This window comes from Phyllobates terribilis, unplaced genomic scaffold (genome assembly GCF_046119375.1).
Source record: "Phyllobates terribilis strain yellow unplaced genomic scaffold, ASM4611937v1 Scaffold_6__1_contigs__length_29720123, whole genome shotgun sequence".
NCBI classification, from domain to species: Eukaryota; Metazoa; Chordata; class Amphibia; order Anura; family Dendrobatidae; genus Phyllobates; species Phyllobates terribilis.
This window is the reverse complement of record NW_027362766.1, coordinates 17424097-17446782: the sequence shown is the minus strand read 5'-3', so window position 1 is coordinate 17446782 and position 22686 is coordinate 17424097. Positions and strand designations below refer to the sequence as shown.

Below are 22686 nucleotides of genomic sequence, written 5' to 3'. Positions count from 1 at the left end.
ATGTATATCATACATAAATATAATGATAAATATTATAAAACATGATGATTAGTAGCATAAAATTGCACCAAATGTATAAAATAAATAACATTCTAAAACATGAATTTATTACGATTTATATATAGCCATTTGTAATAAAATACCCTACACTACGATGATACAATATATGGACATAAATGATTAAGCCGGTACCTAGTCTTATATTTTTCTTAATGGTTAAATTGCGTATCTGTGGAGTCCAGGCAAGATGAAAAGCCCAAAAGGGCCCTTAGTCATCCGCTAAAATTAAGCTCTCCCCAATGGATAATGCTGTATCTAGATGTGGTATAATATTTTGCTGCTTATTGAATTAAATGGCTGAGTAGTGATAGAATATGGCCAGGGGCGTAGATTGAACATGCCCAATAAAATAATTGCAAACGATTAAACATTCTTCTCTTTGGAAGAAGGTGAAAGATAATTCCATGAAAACTTACTCGGGCTATTTTAGACTAATACTTCTTGCTCTGTACAGAAGACTTATCATCAGCCTCATTATCATCACAGACAGAATTACAATGACAGGTAACACCTCTGCATACAGAAAGTAACAAAGGATCTACAATAATAGTTTATATCACAGGAACCTCCTACCATCACAAAAACCTTTGCACATGCTCATTAGATGCTTTAATAAAAAAAGCTGCTAATGTAAATGTGAATTTAAAAAAAAAAACACATGAAGACATTAGTATAGCCACAGTGGCCAGTGCGAAAATTCCAAGATTTCACGATTTTTTTAATACAGATAATGATATGAACAATATATAAAAGCATAAACAACAATTTAAAAAAAATAACATTTAAGAGGGATGTCCACTTTCAGTAAAGTAGTCTCCAAAGTGAGTAAAGTTCATAAATAACAAACAAAGAAACTCATTACTCACCTTCCATGGGTCTGTGTTGTCACTCTAGAGGTGATGTTACATCAACAACACTCTTAAGTGAGCCAGCTACTGAGCTCAGCGCCATGTGCCATCCACCTCGGCAAGATCACTGAGCTCAGCGCCAGGTGCCATCCACCTCAGCAAGATCACTGAGCTCAGCGCCATGTGCCATCCACCTCGGCAAGATCACTGAGTCAGCGACATGTGCCATCAACCTCGGCAAGATCACTAAGCTCAGCGCCATGTGCCGTCAACCTCCACAAGATCACTGAGCTCAGCACCATGTGCCATCAACCTTGGCAAGATCACTGAGCTCAACGCCATGTGCCATCAACCTTGGCAAGATCACTGAGCTCAGCGCCATGTGCCATCAACCTTGGCAAGATCACTGAGCTTAGCGCCATGTGCCATCAGCCTCCACAAGATCACTGAGCTCAGCGCCATGTGCAATCAACCTTGGCAAGATCACTGAGCTCAGCGCCATGTGCCGTCAACCTCGGCAAGATCACTGAGCTCAGCACCATGTGCCATCAACCTTGGCAAGATCACTGAGCTCAGCGCCGTGTGCCATCAACCTTGGCAAGATCACTGAGCTCAGCGCCATGTGCCGTCAACCTCCACAAGATCATTGAGCTCCGCGCCATGTGTCGTCAACCTCCGCAAGATCACTGAGCTCAGCGCCATGTGCCGTCAACCTCCACACGATCACTGAGTTCAGCACCATGTGTCGTCAACCTCCGCAAGATCACTGAGGTCAGCGTCATGTGCCATCAACCTCGGCAAGATCACTGAGCTCAGTGAGTGGCTGGAACGGTGACTCATGCTGTTGTCATGTCATCAATGTAGACACAATACCTGGCTGAGCAGCAGATGGGAGCCAGTACTCAACCCAGAGAGGGTGAATATCTGATTAGTTTGTTATTTTATATAAATACATAAAACTACACACTTTGGGGACTGCTTCATTGAAAGAGGACATCCCCTTTAACAAAAAATCCTGATTTAAATAGTAGTTTTTTTTTCTGATGACCCAATCCCTTTAAATATATTGGCTATGTTAGGATGATTTGTTGTCCAGTGCCAAGTCATCTGACCTCGGCGGCCAATTGCTGGCCACTTCAGTGATGTGTTGTCCATTGAGTCACCACCGAAGCATCCAGCGACTTTCTGCTGTGGTCATATGAAGTGATGAGGCAAAGCGACGCAAAGGTGGGTGACTGTCACCGCTGTGTTAGAGAATTCATTATTACATAAGTAAAATGTAACCCTTTAATATAATCTATACAGCTTACTCGTAAGACTACAATACCACTGAACGGCTCATGCACATACTCTGGTTTTACGATGCTTTGATGTCACATTCGTGAGATCTGCTTTTCCCCTTCCCATCCTCATTTACAGTGGAAGTGGCATTGGAATACATAATGGAGCAGAAGAGATAAAAATGAGATCAATATACTTATCATTGATAAGTACCCCTAACATCACTGTGGGGAGTGTAAGGCAGCGGTGTTTCCACCAGTAAATTTAGTGAGGCAATGACCCAGGCAAGTTAAATCAAGCATCCTTTATTGTCCAAATACTGCACACATGAAATTGTGCACCTCCAGATCACAGCTGAGAACAGGTAAGTAAAGTCCAGCGCCTCTGGCACTTGCACTCCCGTAAGGTTCTTAGGTGCTAACGTGTTTGCCCACATCACTGGGTCAGGTCTGTGTTAGTCTCACACAGTCACGCAGACATCCACATTGCCTTCAGCTCTGCTACATGTGGAATCCAAACACAAACTAACACACCCAAACCTTAACTGCAGGTTTAAATGAAAATTGTGGCCAAGGGCCACTAGTAAGACCCTGACAGGAGGGAGAGATCCATCCCACTACCATCCTACAGATCTCTCCAAAAATAAAAGAACAAGACAGGTTTTCCTAAACTGGCTTGGTCAAATAACTTGACCTAGTCCACACTTACTTTTATTTTTCATGGTAACCATAGCCATAGCTGTGATTCCAATGCACTCCAGTGGTTCAGTATGCTTCTAAGTACATTCTGTTTGCAAGACATGGCGGGTTACACCGTGTATGGTGGAGCCAGGATAAAGCTTATTTTATTGGTGTGAGGAGTATGAATTTTATTCTTTGGCCAAATTATTGACCAGTGGAGGAATTTTTGGACAAATGGAATTGGAAATTATTGAGTAAAACATTGAAGTTGAGGAAAAATTAAATGGAAGCTAGTAGGTTTGTTGATAGATATGGGAAAGTAAGGAGGACCTAAAAGAAACAGCCTTTAGGCTGAAAGTCAAAATGATTAGTGCCTTCACCTTGCACCGCAGACATTGAAAGTGTTTGTATTTCTGATCCATTTCAGAGAGGTGCGATTACTTATCAGTATTGATTATTCAACTCTTCCCCCCCACAGGGCTCATTCAGAGGTCAGTTTTTCTCATATGAGTTCTATACGTGTCTTTCACGGTTAGCCACGGATAGCAGTGGTACTTATAATAGTCTATGGGTTAGTTCACAGGTCCATTTTTTTCATCGGGCCGAGTGGTCCACCCAAAAATACGGAGTGCAGTGTACAGTGTGCACAGATTGATATTATTCTCGGCAGCACATGTCCTGTTTACACAGGATGATGCGCTGCCAAGAACGACAATCTTTGGTACAAACCAAAATACTATTTCACCTGACGAATAAGCGTTTTGCTTGTATGTCCTTTGATTGGCAGCTCTATTGCCAGATTATCATGAGACTTGAGATCAGATTTCGCTCCAGACATGCTTGAATCTGATTTGAAAGCAGGAAGGATCCAGGCAGTGTTGAAAACCAAAAGGTTGATTTCCGAAATACTAGCAAAATAATAAAAATTAAAATTTTAAGAGCAAAACAGTAACAATGCAGTGAGAGGACAAGAATCTGCATAACTAATCATATGCTAAATATCATATTTATGTATGAGATAGCCAAAATGATTGTCTATAAAATGATGGTAGAAGCAGTGGTGGATGGTGAGATATGGAGCCTGAAAGTCAAAAGTTCAGAACATTGTTACCCTTTGCTCGTCGGTGTATGTACTATGGGCATCCCCTTTAATGTGAGGTTTGTGGTAACGAATGTTAAACCCTATTTTTCCGATGGACTGGAATACCTTCATTCGCTGTATGAGTTTATACTCGATACTTTCAGTGATGAATATCGATTACTTTTCAGGTCCTGATCTTCTGTAACTATGTGTGGACGGAATGAGACTACTGTGACCCAATTCCTACTTCTCGGATTCCAGAGTTTTAACAATCTAAAAGTGCTAGTTTTTATTTTTGTATTTTTAATCTACATGATCATATTGATTGGAAATCTCCTTGTTATTATACTTGTGTCAACCCATCATCGTCTGCAAGTTCCCATGTTTTTCTTTTTAAAGCACTTGGCGCTCGTGGACATTTTGTTCACAACCAACATTGTACCCAATTTGTTGTATGTTATACTTATGGAAGGTGGAAAAATATCCACAAATGGGTGCTTTGTACAATACTATATTCACTGCATTTGTATATACACCCAATCTGTCGTCCTCTCCGTGATGTCCTTAGATAGGTACATGGCCATTTGTCAACCTCTTCATTACTCTTCCATCATGAACCCTAAAGTTTGTCTTCACCTAGCCTTTTGGTCCTGGGCAGCCGGTTTCTTTATTATTCCAAGTGAATTTCTTTTGATTTTCCAGCTACAATTCTGTGATTCCAATGTCATTGACCACTTCTTTTGTGATTTTGCCCCTTTCCTTAGCCTCGCCTCATCGAACACAGAAATAATTCGCTGGCAAGACTTTACCATTTCTGTTTTTCTCATCTTCCTTCCATTTTTGTTTGTCATTGTGTCCTATGTCTGCATTTTTATAACCATCATAAAAATCTCTACTGCCACAGGGAGAAAGAAGGCTTTTTCTACTTGTAGCTCCCATCTGGCTACTGTCAGCACCCATTACAGTGCCTTGGTCACAATATATATTTTTACTGCAAGAGGCAATAACCTTCATGAAAATAAATGGAGGTCTCTGTTATACACCTTCCTTACCCCGTTCATCAACCCAATTCTATACAGCATGAGGAACAAAGAATTCAGAAAAGTGTTAAAGAAATTAACTCCCATGAGAAAATGAAGAATTTTTTAACAAAATCTTGAGAAATGTTTAATAAATGGAATTTGTTCAGCTGTTTTGTATTCCCTCTACTAAAAAAATGTACAATTTGCAAGTACTTAAATATTCAGATATGATTTAGGGCTTTATATGGATTAAATTGTACCCTCTACATTAATGAAAAAAAGGGTAAACAGAGTATTTACGATTCATAGTGGATCTGTTTATGACCTGTCAACTTAAAAAAATGACTTCCCATAAGTTAGTTATTGTGGAGTGACACAGGGGCGAAAAAATTATATTTTGTTATACAAAATCTCAAAAGAAAAAAAAAGAAGTGGTGGTGGTTGTCACGCTGGTGGATCATGGACCCACTGCGCCATGTGCCGGGCTTACCCCGGAGGGGTGTGACTAAGCAGCTACCTGATTTTTACTAAAGCCCCTGATGATGGGGTTAGGTTTGAGCTGCAGGTAGCCACCAGGTAGCACTCCGGGGCAGTCCCCAGTACTGCAGCAGCTGACCCCAAGGGTCAGGGATGCAGATATGGACATGGAATAGCTGGAGGAACAGTATCAGGTTTACTGTCAGAATGGCTATCAGAGCCGGTTCAGACTAACAGGATCGGATTCGGACAGAACGGGTTGTTCCAACGGGGCGGACTCAGGATGTAGGCAGGACAGGATCTGGATCACTGGTAGGAAGGATACAGGTACAGGTTCAGACAAGACAGGTTCAGGATCAGGTTCAGGCAGGACAGGTTCAGGTTCAGGCAGGAGGGGTTCAGGATCATGAAACACTTACTAGTAAAGGGACACAGAACGGGTTCAGGAATAGGGACCTTACAATGCCCTAGCAAGTAGCAAACTTACTAGATACTTAAGCTGCTCAGGCACCTCCCTACAGGGGAGGGGGCCTTAAAAACTTAGCGTCTCCCAGCTATAGGTTGGGAACACTTACAAAGTGTGCAGGCTCTGGGACATGGAGCTGCGGAGGAAGCCAGAGGCATTGCTGGGCGGCAGTGGTGGTGAGCATGTCGGTGTCTCTGCCGGGGGGAAGGGAGAGGAACAATGCAGGGACGCTGGTGCTACAGTATCCCCCTCCTTACGCCCCCTTTTCAGGAATCTCTTCAGAAGAAGTGGGGCATGAATATTCTCCCTGGGCTCCCACAATTTTTCTTATGGACCAAATCCTTTCCAATCCACCATGAAAATGTTTTTTCCTCTAACCTTCTTCATGGCCAGGATGCTGCTTATCTGAAAGACATTTCCCAAACAGACTGTTGCACGAGTGGAACCAGGATCCTTGAAGAAGTTGCTCAAGGTGACTGGTTTAATGAGAGATATGTGAAAGGAGTTAGGCACACGTAAAGTAGGTGGAAGCTTCAACTTATAGGACACGGCCTTCATCTGTTTGACGACCTCGAAGGGGCCGATAAAAAGAGGCCCCAACTTGTAAGATGGAATCTTGAGGCGGATTTATCTCAAAGAGAGCCAGACCTTATCTCAGGTCGAAAACAAGGTGGATCCATGCGTTTTTTGTCAGCATACCCTCTCCTCAATTCAGACGAGTTCTTAAGAGTGGTTTTGGTATCCTTCCAGATCTTGGAGAAATCATTAGTGAGAACATCGGCTGCAGGAATGCCTGAAGCGGCCGACACTGGAAGAGGAATACCAGGCTGTTGACCATAGACAATGAAGAACGGTGACTTCACAGAGGCCTCACTTACATGATTATTATAGGAGAACTCTGCCCAAGGCAAAAGCTTGACCCAGTCGTCATCATGTACATTTGTAAGATTCAACAGAAAATTAGACAAAATCTGGTTGACTCTCGTCACCTTGAGGATGGTATGCAGAAGAGAAGTCCAAGACCACGTTCAAAAGTTTACAAGTGGTTCGCCAGAATCTGAATGTAAACTAGACACCTCTGTCGGATACAATGTGAGCACTAAAATGCTCGGGTACTCGTTGCTCGGGTTGAGCAAATTGTAATGCTTGAGTGCTGGACCCGAGCAATGAGTCCAATGTAAGTCTATGGGAAAGTTGAGCATTTTTCTGGCGCCCCCCCGGAGGTCTGCAGGGGGCCTAAAAATTGCCCAAATCGATGGGAATAGTGCTCAAATCACATGGTAGGAACAGCATGGGGAAGACCCCTGGAAGCATTGCTGACTCCCAGGTCACTACTGTGAACAATGTTGTCAGAGGTATTACGCCACTTTTACGGGCTCACAATAGAACATACAAAAACAAAAACAAAATGGATTTTCGTGGGAAAAATGTTAAGGAACATCCTTTCCTTTCCAGGGTAATGAATTGTATATAAGGCAAAATAAATAAACAAAAACAAAAATGCTCCTCCACGCCTTGGGCTATGTTCACATGTAGCGTTTTTGATGTGTTTTTGCACTTTTGCATTGCTTTCAACTGTGAAAAATACGTTTACCAGTAATTGTCATTTTAACATTTTACTACCTTATCTGGCCGTGTGGTGTGTGAGACATAATCAGACACATCCTGTTTCATTTATGAAGGAGGGACTCTGAAAGTCACAAAGCTTATTTTTATAGGGCCATCAATCAGCCCTTACTATTTTTAAAGGGCCAGAAATTGGCCATCTCTATTGTTAGAGAGCCATCAGCCGGCTATGCTTTGTTGTTCCAATTATTAAAGAGTGGGTCTCCTATACTATTATTGCAGTGACTGCAAGGATTGCCAAAAATCTGGACGCACCCCAATACCCCTTTGAAGAGACACAGAGATGGGCTTCCGTAACAACATGTTCCTATTATAAAGGAGTGGTTCTCCTATACAGTAATTTTCGACGCATCAGAATACTTCTTTGATGAGACATAGAGGAGGGCCTCAGTAAAAAAAAATGTTACCATTATAAAGGAGCGGTTCTTCTATTCTGTTCTTGCGTATGCAGTGACTGCAAGGGCTGCCAAAAATTTGGACGCACTCCAATGCCCCTTGGGAGAGATGTAGAGGAGGGCCTCATTAAAAAAATTATAAAGGAGCGGGTTTTCTATACTTGTAATGCCCATGCATTAAGTGCATGGGCTGAAAAACATTTACCCCTGGGTACATGAACATAATGTATAACAAACATTTCCTACAGGCATCATAAACACCCTTAAAAAAATTATGAGGGTGTTGCATCATGGTCACCCTGATGATATGGTGATAGAGAATGAGGATGAGGAGAAGGAGGAGAACAACAGAAAATAGACAAAATCAGAAAGCATATACCCATGTCTGGGTGTGAAGAGGTGCATGGGAACACACCTCACAAAAAAAGACACTGGATTTGAGTTTATGTTACGCTGCTATCATTCGGTGGTGTTGAGAAATCTGGCCCAATCCAGCCCTTGTTCATTTTTATAAGAGTCAGCCTGTCAGCATTTTCAGTTGTGCCTATCAGTTATAATTCCCCTGGTGGCACTAAAAACCCGCTCTGACAAAACACTAGCAGCAGGGCAGGCCAGGACCTCAAAGGCGTAGAGAGCCAGTTCATGCCACCTGTCCAGCTTGGATACCCAATAATTATAAGGCACAGAGGAATCACGGAGCTCATTGGTACGGTGGCAAGGTACTCCTTCAGCATCTTCGTTAAATTATCCCTCCTTGTGAGAGTACCCCGCTCATCAGGGCCTGTGCGTTGGGAGGGTCTGAGAAAACACTCCCAGACCTTTGACAGTGTTACCCTGAGTCTTCTGGATCGTATTTGTGTGTCTCTCGTCTGTTGTACTCTATGGTTTTCCAACGAACTGTGACATTTGCCGCCAGCATTTTCAGATGGGAATTTTTTTAATAATTCCGCAACAAGGGCCTTCTGGTACTGCACCATTTTAGTAGACCTGTCCGCTGCGGGAATGAGAGATAGAAAGTTCTCCTTGTATCGTTGGTCTAGAAGTGTCACCAACCAGTAATGACTGTCACCAAAAATTTGGAGAACACGAGGGTCACGGAAAAGGCAGCGTAACATAAACTCAGCCATGTGTGCCACACTGCTAACAGGCAAGACTTCCGTGTCCTCACCAAGAGGATGACTGACCATGCTCTACTCCTCATCCTCCTCCTCCCTCTCTTCAGGCCACGCTGAACAGACAGTATGACAGTTGTGTGGGTAGTACTATCTATAGCGCAGGAAACTAGCTCCTCTTCTTCCTCCTCCTTATTATCACCCAATCCACGTTGGGATGAAATGAGGCTGTGCTGTGTGGATTCACACTTTATAGTTCCTTGCTCCATCTCATCATGCTCCACCTGCAATGCCTCCTCTTTAATTGTGAGCAGCGATCATTTAAGACAGAGAAGCGAGATGGTGACGCTAATTATGGCGTCATTGCCACTCACCATCTTGGTGGAGTCCTCAAAGTTTTGGAGGGCGGCACAGATGTCTGACATCCATGCTGACTTTTGAGCTCTTATGTGCGGAGGTTGACTTGAATACCGACTGGCATTTTGAAGCTGGTACTCAACAACTGCCCTGTGCTGCTCACAAATCCTTCCCAACATATGCAACATTGAGTTCCAATGCCTGGGGACATCGCACATCAGTCGGTGAGCTGGAAGCTGAAAATGCTGCTGAAGCACGGCAAGGGCAGCAGAAGCTGTAGCTGACTTTCTAAAATGGGCACACATGGTGTACTTTGGCAAGCAGATCCAGGTAGGTTTTGAGAAACCACTGAACCACGTGGTTGAGAACATGGGCCAGGCATGGTACGTATGTGAGCTCGCTTCACTTCAGAGCCGCCACCATGTTCCGGCCATTGTCCCACACGACCATGCCTGACTGTAGGTTCAGCGGTGACAGCCACTAATCTGCCTGTTCTTTCAGAGCTGTCCACAACTCTTCAGTGGTGTGTGGTTTGTCACCTAAGCATATTAGCTTCAGCACAGTCTGTTGCCGCTTGGCCGAGGCAGTGCTGCAGTGCTGCCAGCTTCTGACTGATGTGGTCCTTTGGACGTGTTCCATCCCAAGGTCCGACTGGGTCCCGTCTTCGACTATATTAACCCAGTGTGCTGTCAGCGAGATGTACCGTCCCTGCCTCAAGCACTTGTCCACGTGTCCGTGGTTAGGTGGACCTTCCCAGTAATTGCGTTGTTGAGAGCACGGCTAATGTTTTGGGACACGTGCTTGTGTAATGCGGGGATGGCACACTGGGAGAAATAGTAGTAGCTGGGGACCGAGTACTGAGGGACGGCCGCCGCCATTAGGTCGTGGAAAGCTCATGTCTCCACGAGCCTAAAAGGCAACATTTTGACCGCATGCATTCGCGAAAAGTATGAGTTTAGTGGTGTGGCCTGTGGGACGTTGGCTGCATATTTGCGCTTGTGTTCCAAGGACTGGGGTAGGAACAACTGAACGCTGCGCTGAGACAAGAACGTGAATGTGGTTGCTGATGGTGGTAGTTGCGAGTGTGCAACGACAGGTGCAGGGCAGGAGGCATCTTTGCATGAGCCATGGACAGGGGATTGGTGTGCACGCACAACAGCGGAACAAGCAGTGGTGTCACCCGCAGACACTGTTTCTGGACCCTGGCGTTCGACGCATCTAGTCGGGTGCTTTGCTGTAATGTGCCTGAGCATGCTGTGGTATTAACAAATATGCTTTTACATTTTGTCTGATGAGAATTGTGATGAAATTCTGTAACGCGACCCAACAAATATCTTTTTGAATGGGTTGTTGGGACAAGCATTTGATAGGAAATTGAGAGTTAAGAAACATTTATCATTTTTGAATCTTAAGTACCCTCATATCGCCTCATTCTCCTGCCTGCCCAAGGTGCATGAGGACTATACCCCATTAAAGGGACGTCTCATAATGTCCAGTATGGGAAGCATCACACAGGGCATCAGCACATTTTTTTATTGGCCCTTCCCTCCTACGTCCAAGACACTATGGAGGTCTTGAGGAAATTGGAGGATATCCAAGTAGGGCTGGGGTTTTCTTGACAAGTGTGGATGTGGAAGCTCTATACTGCATGAGGCAGCATGTATAGCCATGAGACATTTTCTGGATGCTAGGGAGGTACATTTACAGAGATATAACATCTTCCTTCTGCACCTTCTCCAGTTTGTCTTACTTCACAACTGTTTTTTATTTGATGGTAAGTACTTCCACCAGCTCACGGGGACAGCTATGGGAAGGCCTTGTGCTCCCACTTAGGCTAATCTCTTCCCGGGCTGAATGAAAAATGGGCGCAACAAATAGCCATTTGGCTTCAGTTTATAGATGATATGCTGATACTCTGGACAGGGACTGGGCAATCATTTAAGGACTTTGTTGCCTCCTTAAATATTAATAAGTCTGGTACTGACTTCAGCAATTGATGCACATAAAATTCCCTTTTTGTATATACGTATTATCAAGGATGAAATGGGTTATGTTTCTACTACAGTATCTATAGAACGCCGACATCGACAAACAGTCTGTTGGAATGGAATAGTAACCATCCTCGAGTCCTGAAAAGTGGAATACCGAGGCAGAGCCGGCTCCAGGTTTTCATGGGCCCCGAGTGAAAGAGTCTCAGTGGCCCCTTTAACACATACCACGATTCATGATGCACAGATAAGAAATCTAGGTACAGTACAATACCAAAGATTTCACTTCTTACATTATATGAGCGACATCTATTGTAAATTCTACAATAGCTCAGAAACCGGCGAATCCTCATAGCGCACAGTGCGGACCGGACAGTATAGTCCTCCATACAGTATTATGGACACCACATAGTCCTCCATACAGTATTATAGCCCCCATATAACGCTCCAAACAGAATACTGGCCCCCATGTAATGCTCCATACAGAATAATGGGCCCCATATAATGCTGCATACAGAATAATGAACCCAATATAATGCTCCATACAGAATAATAGACCCCATATAATGCTCCATATAGAATAATGGGCCCCTTATAATGTTGCATACAGAATAATGGGCCCCATATAATGTCGCATACCAAATAATGGACCCAATATAATGCTGCATACAGAATAATGGGCCCCATATAATGTCGCATACCGAATAATGGGCCCAATATAATGCTGCATACAGAATAATGGGTCCCATATAATGCTGCATTCAGAATAATGGACCCTATATAATGCTGCATTCAGAATAATGGACCCCATATAATGCTACATACAGAATAATGGGCCCCATATAATGCTGCATACAGAATAATGGGCGCCATATAATGCTCCATACATTATGGGCCCCATATAATACTCCATACTGAATGGTGCTTATATAATGCTTCATACAGAATAATGGACCCCATATAATGCTTTATCCAGAATGGGCCCCATATAATGCGCCATACAGAATAATGGGCCCCATATAATGCTCCATACAGAATAATGGGCCCCATATAATGTCCTATACATAATAATCGGCCCCACTGTCACGTTGCTGTTGTCTGACAACCCGGAATCTGGGGCTACTACCCTGTTCCTAATACTAGGGGCGCCCTATCTATCCCTGTTCCCCAGGTTACTTCTGATGGTGAAGATGCTGGGGCCTCGTACCTTGCTGTTCTCCTGAATGAGCACTTATCTGTCCCCTCCCCCACCCAGGGAAGTAGGAAGGAATAGTGTACAAAATATGCACTCACTGACAACAGCGGAAAACACCAAAGGGATTAGGAAGGTAAAAAAAATAGAAAAGGATGGGACTATGCACACAACAAAAACTCCAAGCAACAGTCACAGAACAACTCTACTTAAACGCCTCTACCAAACACCAACACCTCCACTGCTCACCAGTCTGTACAAGACATAACACTGGTAATCCCAGATTGCCAGAGCAGAAACTATATAGGAGAGGGGAGTGGCTGATGCTGCATAGCTGAGAACTTCCAAATAGAAGCTACAGAGACTCAAAGTTGAGCAGATAAACTCCTGCACTGCTGAAAAAAGGAGCACCATTTAATACGAGGGAGAAGTGCTTCTATTCAATGAAGGAGTATGTGAACTCCTGTCTGTCATGGTAAACCGGGGACAGCCATATAATATTCCATACTGAATGGGCCCATATAATGCTCCATCCAGAATGGGCCCCATATAATGCTCTATCCAGAATGGCCCCATATATTGCTCCATACAGAATGGGCCCCATATAATGCTTCAAATAGAATATGTCCCATGTAATGCTCCATCCAGAATGGGCCCCATATAATGCTCCATCCAGAATGGGCCCCATATATTGCTCCATACAGAATGGGCCCCATATATTGCTCCATACAGAATGGGCCCCATATAATGCTTCAAATAGAATATGTCCCATGTAATGCTCCATCCAGAATGGGCCCCATATATTGCTCCATCCAGAATGGGCCCCATATATTGCTCCATACAGAATGGGCCCCATATATTGCTCCATACAGAATGGGCCCCATATAATGCTTCAAATAGAATATGTCCCATATAATGCTGCATACTGAATGGGCCCCATGTATAGCTCCATACTGAATGGGCTCCATATAATGGTCTATCCAGAATGGGCCCCATATAATGATGCATGCAGAATGAGCCCCATATAATGCTCCATCCAGAATGGGCCCCATATAATGCTTCACAATCTATGAGGCACTCTGCAAAACACCCTCTGTGGGGGTACTCTGCAAAGCACACTCTGTGGAGGCACTCTGCATATAGGCAGTATAATAATCTGCTGGTCACTCGCTCTCTGTATACAGGCCATGTAATACTCTGCACTTTTTTTGGGTGCAAAGAATGAGGAGAGCATTAAATAGGGGATGTGGTTGTGGAACTGCTGGTGGTGTAGGTGCTGCAGGGAGAGAGAGGCCGTGGTCGATCTCTGCTTGCTACACGCCCAAGTGAAACACTAACCTCCGATGCACACAAGCGACAGCACGTTCTGTGTTATTTCATAGGCCCGAATACCACTGGATGGATGATGAGGCCAGACAAGTAGAGGCGGTTTTAGATTGGATGGCTGAGAGTGGCTCCAGTTCCTTCGCTTTGTCTTCTACCTGGTCCCCTGCTGAAAGCGCAGAGTTTGCACCTACGGCCCATGGGCATCTGTCTTACACCTCACCTCCTTGCAAATCAGGCAAGCAGTTGGAGCCCCAAGTCATACAGCAGTCAGTTCTGCTTTTTGATGACTCTGCTGGCTGTGGTTCTGTGGGCCATTCACATGGTCCTGCCCCATAAGTGAAAGAGATTAAGTCCACTGATGCCCAATCGCTTAGTCTGTTTGAGGAAGAGTATGTGGGAGGGGTAGTGCACATGGTCAGCGGACCACCGCAGCGCATCTCTGGGGATGAGGAAACAGGTGGCAACTGATGTGTCTTTCTGCAGTGTGCAGACCGGCAAGGAGGGCAGGGGTGAGGACTGAGTGGAAGAAAATGCAGAGAATGATGAGGTCCTAAACCCCACATAGAGTCAAGGCCATCCGAGTGACGTGCACAGGTTGGAGGAAGCGGTGGTGGTCACCCTGCCACAGCTGCACAGCAAAAGACAGAGCAGGGTGCAAGACCACAGCGGCCGGCCCTAGCCAGTATATCAGCTGCTACTGCCCACCGCACCAACGAACTGAGCACACGAAGCCAAATCAAAGGAGCTTCCTGGTGTGGCATTTCTTCAGGCAATGTGCTGATGACAAGACACTTGTGCCGTCAGAGCCTGAAGCGAAGCATAAATGTTCTTAACCTGAGCACCACCTGCAAGACGAGGCATCTGATCGCAAAGCACAAGCTGCAGTGGAGTACACACCTGAAAAAAACAGGAAAGATCTGACCCTCCTCCTGCTCCCTCTTCTGCTGCAGCCTTGTCCTCTTCCTCCCACTTCTGAGCAACAGAGCCACCTAGCTCTCTGCAAAAAGAAAATGTGACAGCACCACCACCAACAGTGTCATGAGTAGTGTTGAGCCACCCCCGTAGTGTTCGGGTTCGGTTCGGTTCGTCGAACACCGGGATGTTCGAGGAACTGTTCGTCGAACTGTTCGTCGAACACCTTAGAACACCGTCGAACACCGTTAAAACCAATGGCAGGCAAACAAAAACACATAGAAACACATAGAAAACACCTTCAAAGGTGTCCAAAAGCTGACAAACTGCTCAGAAGACACTCTCTTTAAAAAAGCCGGCCGGCAAATTCAGCAGCGGCATACACCGGTACCCGACAATTTAGACAAGAAGGAATAGAGCATCACACATAGATTAGATAGATAGAAACATGTCAGTCACACATATAAGAAGCACAGTGACAGTGTTGGTTACTGCACTTGTCATTTAGTGTAAAGGATTTATTAAAAAAAATATTAGTGTTTTCATGCACCGTCTCTTTAAAAAAGCCGGCCGGCAATTCAGCATCTGTACCCGACAATTTAGAACAGAAAGAATAGAGCTTCACACATAGATTAGATAGATAGAAACATGTCAGTCACATATATAATAAGTACAGTGATAGTGTTGCTTACTGTACTTGTCATTTAGTGTAAAGGATTTATTTAAAAAAATAATAGTGTTTTCATGCACTGTCTCTTTAAAAAAGCCGGCCGGCAATTAAGCAGCGGTACTCGACAATTTAGAACAGAAAGATAGAGCATCACACATAGATTAGATAGATAGAAACATGTCAGTCACATATATATGAAGTACAGTGATAGTGTTGGTTACTGTACTTGTCATTTAGTATTAAAATAAAGGATTTATTATTAAAAAAATTGGCGTGGGGTTCCCCTTAATTTTAGGCTCTAGCGGAGGTTAAGCAGACGGCTGGGGCAGATGTTTGAAGCCTGGGAAGGGGGTAATACCCACGGAGCTTCCCAGGCTACTAATATCAGCCCCCAGCTGAATACATAGCCTTTACTGGCTATTAAAATGGGGGACCCCCCCAAAAAAATGACGTGGGGTCCCCCCTAATTTAATAGCTAGCAAAGGCTAGGCAGACAGCTGGGGGCTGATATTAATAGCCCAGGAAGGGAGCCATGAATATTGGCCCCCTCCCAGGCTAGAAACACCAGCCGTCAGCCGCCCCAGAAATGGCGCATTCATAGGATGCGCCAATTCTGGCACTTAGCCTCGCTCTTCAACGCTGCCCTGGTGCGGTGGCAGGGGGTAATAGGGTTGGGGTTGATGTCAGCTTATAATGCCAGCTGACATCAAGCCCAGGTTAGTAATGGAGAGGCGTCTATAAGACACCCCCATTACTAACCCCATAGTCAAAGTTAAAAAAAACACAAACACCCAGAATGAAGTCCTTTAATTGAAATAAAGACACAATCCTTTATTGTTCTAAATTAAACCATACTTACCATCACGCCCATTCCAGCTGAAGCCAACGATCTCCTGCAATAAAAGAAAAATAATAAAGCAACCTCATCCTTACCTTTCCATGGTTCCCACGACAGCTTCAGCTCTGCTACATCGAGATGACAGGCTGGACCGCAGCAGAACGCTGCCATCCAGCCTGTCATCCCGCAGACACTGAGAAGCGCAGGCTTGCTTGCGCTGCTCAGCGTCTCTCTGTGACGACATCCAGATGAGCCGAGTTCATGTCCAATGAACTCGGCTCACCTCATGCACGTCACTGACAGCGTGGGAAAATTCTCACGCTGAAGCGCTGATTGCAGGAGAATTTTCCCACGCTGTCAGTGACGTGCAGGAGGTGAGCTGAGTTCATTGGACATGAGCTCACCTCATGCACATCACTGACAGCGTGGGAGAATTCTCCTGCACTCAGCACTTCAGCGTGAGAATTTTCCCACGCTGTCAGTGACGTGCATGAGGTGAGCCGAGTTCATTGGACATGACCTCGGCTCATCTGGATGCCGTCACAGCGAGACAGTGAGGAGCGCAAGCATGCCTGCTCTTCTCAGTGTCTGCGGGATGACAGGCTGGATGGCAGCGTTCTGCTGCGGTCCAGCCTGTCATCTCGATGTAGCAGAGCTGAAGCTGTCGTGGGAACCATGGAAAGGTAAGGATGAGGTTGGTTTATTATTTTTCTTTTATTGCAGGAGATCGTTGGCTTCAGCTGGAATGGGTGTGATGGTAAGTATGGTTTAATTTAGAACAATAAAGAATTGTGTCTTTATTTCAATTAAAGGACTTTAATCTGGGTGTTGTGTTTTTTTTAAATACTTTACTAGAAATTCATGGCGGTCATGTCTAATACTGGCGTGACCCCATGAATTTTGGGCTTGGGGCCAGCTGATAATACCAAGCTGGCCCTAACCCCTTTATTACCCAGTGAGCCACCGCACCAGGGCCCTGGATGAGTTGGGTACAGCGCCAGAAGATGGCGCTTCTATGAACGCGCCATTTTCCGGGGTGGCTGGGGACTGCAATTTGTAGCGGGGGGGGGGCCCAGAAAGCTTGGGCCTCCCTGCGCTGCAGATTCCAGCCCCCAGCTGCCTAGTTGTACCTGGCTGGACACAAAAATAGGGCGAAGCCCCACGTACTTTTTTTTTAATTATTTCAGGAAATTCATGAAATAATTTAAAAAAAATTGACGTGGGGCTTCGCACTATATTTGTGTCCAGTCAGGTACAGCAGGCAGGAACGGGCTGCCCCCAACCACCAGCTGCCTATTTGTACCTGGCCGGACACAACAATATAGGGAAGCCCTTTTTTTCTTAATTATTTCATGAAATAATTTAAAGAAAATTGACGTCGGGCTTCGCCCTGTTTTTGTGTCCAGCCAGGTACAACTAGGCAGCTGGGGGCTGGAATCCGCAGCGCAGGGAGACCCAAGCTTTCTGGGCCACCCCCGCTGCAAATTGCAGTCCGCAGCCACCCCGGAAAATGGCGCGTTCATAGAAGCGCCATCTTCTGGCGCTGTACCCAACTCATCCAGGGCCCTGATGCGGTGGCTCACTGGGTAATAAAGGGGTTAGGGCCAGCTTGGCATTATCAGCTGGCCCTAAGCCCGAAATTCATGGGGTCACGCCAATATTAGACATGACCACCATGAATTTCTAGTAAAGTATTTAAAAAAAACACAACACCCAGAAAAAAGTCCTTTAATTGAAATAAACACACAATTCTTTATTGTTCTAAATTAAACTATACTTACCATCACGCCCATTCCAGCTGAAGCCAACGATCTCCTGAAATAAAAGAAAAATAATAAAGCAACATCATCCTTACCTTTCCATGGTTCCCATGACAGCTTCAGCTCTGCTACATCGAGATGACAGGCTGGACCGCTGCAGAACGCTGCCATCCAGCCTGTCATCCCGCAGACACTGAGAAGCGCAGGCTTGCTTGCGCTCCACAGTGTCTCTCTGTGAGGGCATCCAGATGAGCCGAGTTAATGTCCAATGAACTCGGCTCACCTCATGCACGTCACTGACAGCGTGGGAAAATTCTCCTGCACTCAGCGCTTCAGCGTGGGAGAATTCTCACACTGAAGCGCTGAGTGCAGGAGAATTCTCCCACGCTGTCAGTGACGTGCAGGAGGTGAGCTGAGTTCATTGGACATGAGCTCACCTTATGCACGTCACTGACAGCGTGGGAAAATTCTCCTGCACTCAGCGCTTCAGCGGGAGAATTCTCACGCTGAAGCGCTGAGTGCAGGAGAATTCTCCCACGCTGTCAGTGACGTGCAGGAGGTGAGCTGAGTTCATTGGACATGAGCTCACCTTATGCACGTCACTGACAGCGTGGGAGAATTCTCCTGCACTCACCGCTTCAGCTTGAGAATTTTCCCACGCTGTCAGTGACGTGCATGAGGTGAGCCGAGTTCATTGGACATGAACTCGGCTCATCTGGATGTCGTCACAGAGAGACGCTGAGCAGCGCAAGCAAGCCTGCGCTTCTCAGTGTCTGCGGGATGAGAGGCTGGATGGCAGCGTTCTGCTGCGGTCCAGCCTGTCATCTCGATGTAGCAGAGCTGAAGCTGTCGTGGGAACCATGGAAAGGTAAGGATGAGGTTGCTTTATTATTTTTCTTTTATTGCAGGAGATCGTTGGCTTCAGCTGGAATGGGCGTGACGGTAAGTATGGTTTAATTTAGAACAATAAAGGATTGTGTCTTTATTTCAATTAAAGGACTTTATTCTGGGTGTTTGTGCTTTTTTTAACTTTGACTATGGGGTTAGTAATGGGGGTGTCTTATAGACGCCTCTCCATTACTAACCTGGGCTTGATGTCAGCTGGCATTATAAGCTGACATCAACCCCAACCCTATTACCCCCTGCCACCGCACCAGGGCAGCGTGGAAGAGCGAGGCTAAGTGCCAGAATTGGCGCATCCTATGAATGCGCCATTTCTGGGGCGGCTGACGGCTGGTGTTTCTAGCCTGGGAGGGGGCCAATATTCATGGCTCCCTTCCTGGGCTATTAATATCAGCCCCCAGCTGTCTGCCTAGCCTTTGCTAGCTATTAAATTAGGGGGGACCTCACGTCATTTTTTTGGGGGGGTCCCCCATTTTAATAGCTAGTAAAGGCTATGTATTCAGCTGGGGCTGATATTAGTAGCCTGGGAAGCTCTGTGGGTATTACCCCCTTCCCAGGCTTCAAACATCTGCCCCAGCCGTCTGCTTAACCTCCGCTAGAGCCTAAAATTAAGGGGAACCCCACGCCAATTTTTTTAATAATAAATCCTTTATTTTAATACTAAATGACAAGTACAGTAACCAACACTATCACTGTACTTCATATATATGTGACTGACATGTTTCTATCTATCTAATCTATGTGTGAAGCTCTATTCTGTCTGTTATAAATTGTCGGGTACCGCTGCTGAATTGCCGGCCGGCTTTTTTAAAGAGACGGTGCATGAAAACACTATTATTTTTTTTGATAAATCCTTTACGCTAAATGACAAGTACAGTAAGCAACACTGTCACTGTACTTCGTATATATGTGGCTGACATGTTTCTATCTATCTAATCTATGTATGATGCTCTATTCTGTCTGTTATAAATTGTCGGGTACCGCTGCTGAATTGCCGGCCGGCTTTTTTAAAGAGACAGTGCATGAAAACACTATTATTTTTTTAAATAAATCCTTTACACTAAATGACAAGTACAGTAATCAACACTGTCACTGCACTTCTTATATATGTGACTGACATGTTTCTATCTATCTAATCTATGTGTGATTCTCTATTCCTTCTATTCTAAATTGTCGGGTACCGCTGCTGAATTGCCGGCCGGCTTTTTTAAAGAGACGGTGCATGAAAACACTATTATTTTTTTTGATAAATCCTTTACGCTAAATGACAAGTACAGTAAGCAGCACTTTCACTGTACTTCGTATATATGTGGCTGACATGTTTATATCTATCTAATCTATGTGTGAAGCTCTATTCTTTCGGTTCTAAATTGTCGGGTACAGGTGTATGCCGCTGCTGAATTGCCGGCTTTTCATGTTTCACTGTTGGCACTGTTCCCATCGATTTGGGCAATCACTGTAATGCCACAACCACCATGGCTGTGGCATTACAGTGAGTGGCAGACAATCCCTGCATGATTGGTGCTCTAAATAGCGCCAGACATGCAGGACACGCTTTTGGTGCACGAACAGTTATCGAACATAACCTCGAACAGCCGAATTTTTTGCAAATCGTTCGGGTTCGTCGAACAACTCGAACACCGCCCAAAACAGCTCGAATTTGAGATTGGCGAACAGTTCTAGTCGAACACCGCTCATCTCTAGTCATGAGCATCTCCAAACTGTCCCATGGAAGCGGTAAGATGTCCACCCCCCAAACACTGGAGGGAAAAAGAAGATACCTCCCTACCCACCCATGAGTCATGGTCCTGAATGGCAGCATTTCAAAATTCCTGGCCTTTGAAATGCTGCCTTTCCAGCTGGTGGAGATGGACACTTTTAAAAAAATTATTGCAGTGGCTGTCCCACAGTACGTGGTTTCCAACCACCACTACTTTTCCAGGCTGGCCACCCCTGCCGTGCACAAACATGTTGCGGACAAAATCGGGTGTGCACTGTGCACCGCCATCACTGGCAAGGTCCACATAACAACTGATATGTAACCATGGCCAGGGATGTTACATCTCCCTATCTGCCCACTGGGTCAATGTAATGGCGACTGGGCTTGAAGCAGGAAGTGTTTTGGTGCATGTCCTACCACCACCTAGGATTGCTGGACGTTTCTCTGTCCATAATGCCTCCTCCTCCTACTCCACCTCCTCATCCGGTCAATGTAACTCCTGCACCGCCAATTCAGCACAGCCAGGGGGAAACGCCAGCAGGCTGTTCTGAAACTCATCTTTTTGGGGGATTAATCCCACACCGTGCAGGAGATGTGGACGGGGATCAAACAACAGACAGATAAGTGGTTGGTACCGGTGAACCTCAAGCCTGGCCTGGTGGTGTGCGATAAAGGGCGAAATCTTGTAGCAGCTCTGGGTCTAGCTGATTTGATGCACATCCCTTGCTTGGCAGATGCGCCGAATTCCGTGGTGCAGAACTTCCAGAAAAAATTACCCTGAGATGTCAGAGCTGCTGCCAAAAGTGGGGGCCGTCTGTGTGCACTTTTGGCGTTCTCAGGTTTAAATACTCTAGGTAATGAAGAATGCACAGAAAAGAGATCTCACATCTATTACTCTATCTTTGGAATACAGTGATCAATATTCTGCCATTAAGAAATAGTTTATCAGAAACCTCCCCATATTGGAAACAGATGAGAAATCAGCGGCAGTTGCCCCAAAAGGAAAGCTCCTTCCTTGGGAAAAATTTTAGCCCCGAGGGAAGTAAAAAAACCTCTAAATTAGACAGTAGAAAAAAATACTGGATTTTTAAATGTGGCATCAAATCTTGTAATATGTGTTTGTAGACCAAGAAATGTAAGAGTTTTTTTGATTCATTGAACAAAACCTATTAAGACTTTCATCGCTTGCCAATCAGATCTTGTTGTGTATGTGGTGGAGCGCTCCCGGTGCACCTTACAATACATCGGCTGTACCACTCGCCAACTACAGGTCCGCATCAGGGAGGATGTCAACGACATACACAGCCGTGAAAACTCTCAGAGAGTCTCTCAAGAATCGAAAAACAACATAGTGACACATCAGAGATAATCGTTTATGCCATTGGACAGGTATTCACCAGTAATAGAGGGGGAAACAGAGAGGCCGCTCTGGAAAGACGCGAGGCTCGGTGGATATTCAATCTGAACACAAGGAACCGATGGGTCCGAATCTCAGAAAGGATATTATGCACCATTAGTTATTCACATTTTCCATCAAAGCAGGTGGATTCAGACCATAATGTTCCTATTCTTCCCACGGTTTATGTCACATTGAGGTATAATTGTTTACGGACAATTGAAATATTGTAACAACAAGAATGTATTTATTAAAATATTATCAATAAGTTCTGTAAATGTACCGTATATGCTTCTGCTACATGTAAAATATAATACACTATATACCTTGCATTATTGCATATATCCTATATATTGGGCACATAATGCATTTCCAGTTTTTTTTGTACAATTATCGCACAATGTTGTATATATCTTTTGTATCATGTTTTGTATATTTATATATCTGATTGTAGGCGCATCATATACTTTGTATATTTTGTACATTATATGTCACTTGTTCTTGTCAGTATTATCATGGGTTTTGTTTTCTATGCATGTGAAGGGGTTAATCTGATTAAATGTTAATTAGGCATCA

The 22686-nt window shown here is 44.8% G+C and overlaps 1 protein-coding gene across 1 annotated transcript; it reads left to right on the top strand.

Moving 5' to 3' along the window:
* Positions 1–4157: 4157 nt before the first annotated feature.
* On the top strand, positions 4158–5087 carry LOC141152673 (olfactory receptor 6C75-like). The gene has a single exon (XM_073637231.1). It carries the CDS (start codon positions 4158–4160, stop codon positions 5085–5087), a length of 930 nt encoding a protein of 309 aa, XP_073493332.1.
* The last annotated feature ends 17599 nt before the right edge of the window (positions 5088–22686 follow it).

What these genes read in the sequence shown, in the direction of transcription:
- LOC141152673 (XM_073637231.1), top strand. Translation starts at nt 4,158, where the DNA reads ATGTGTGGACGGAATGAGACTACTGTGACCCAATTCCTACTTCTCGGA.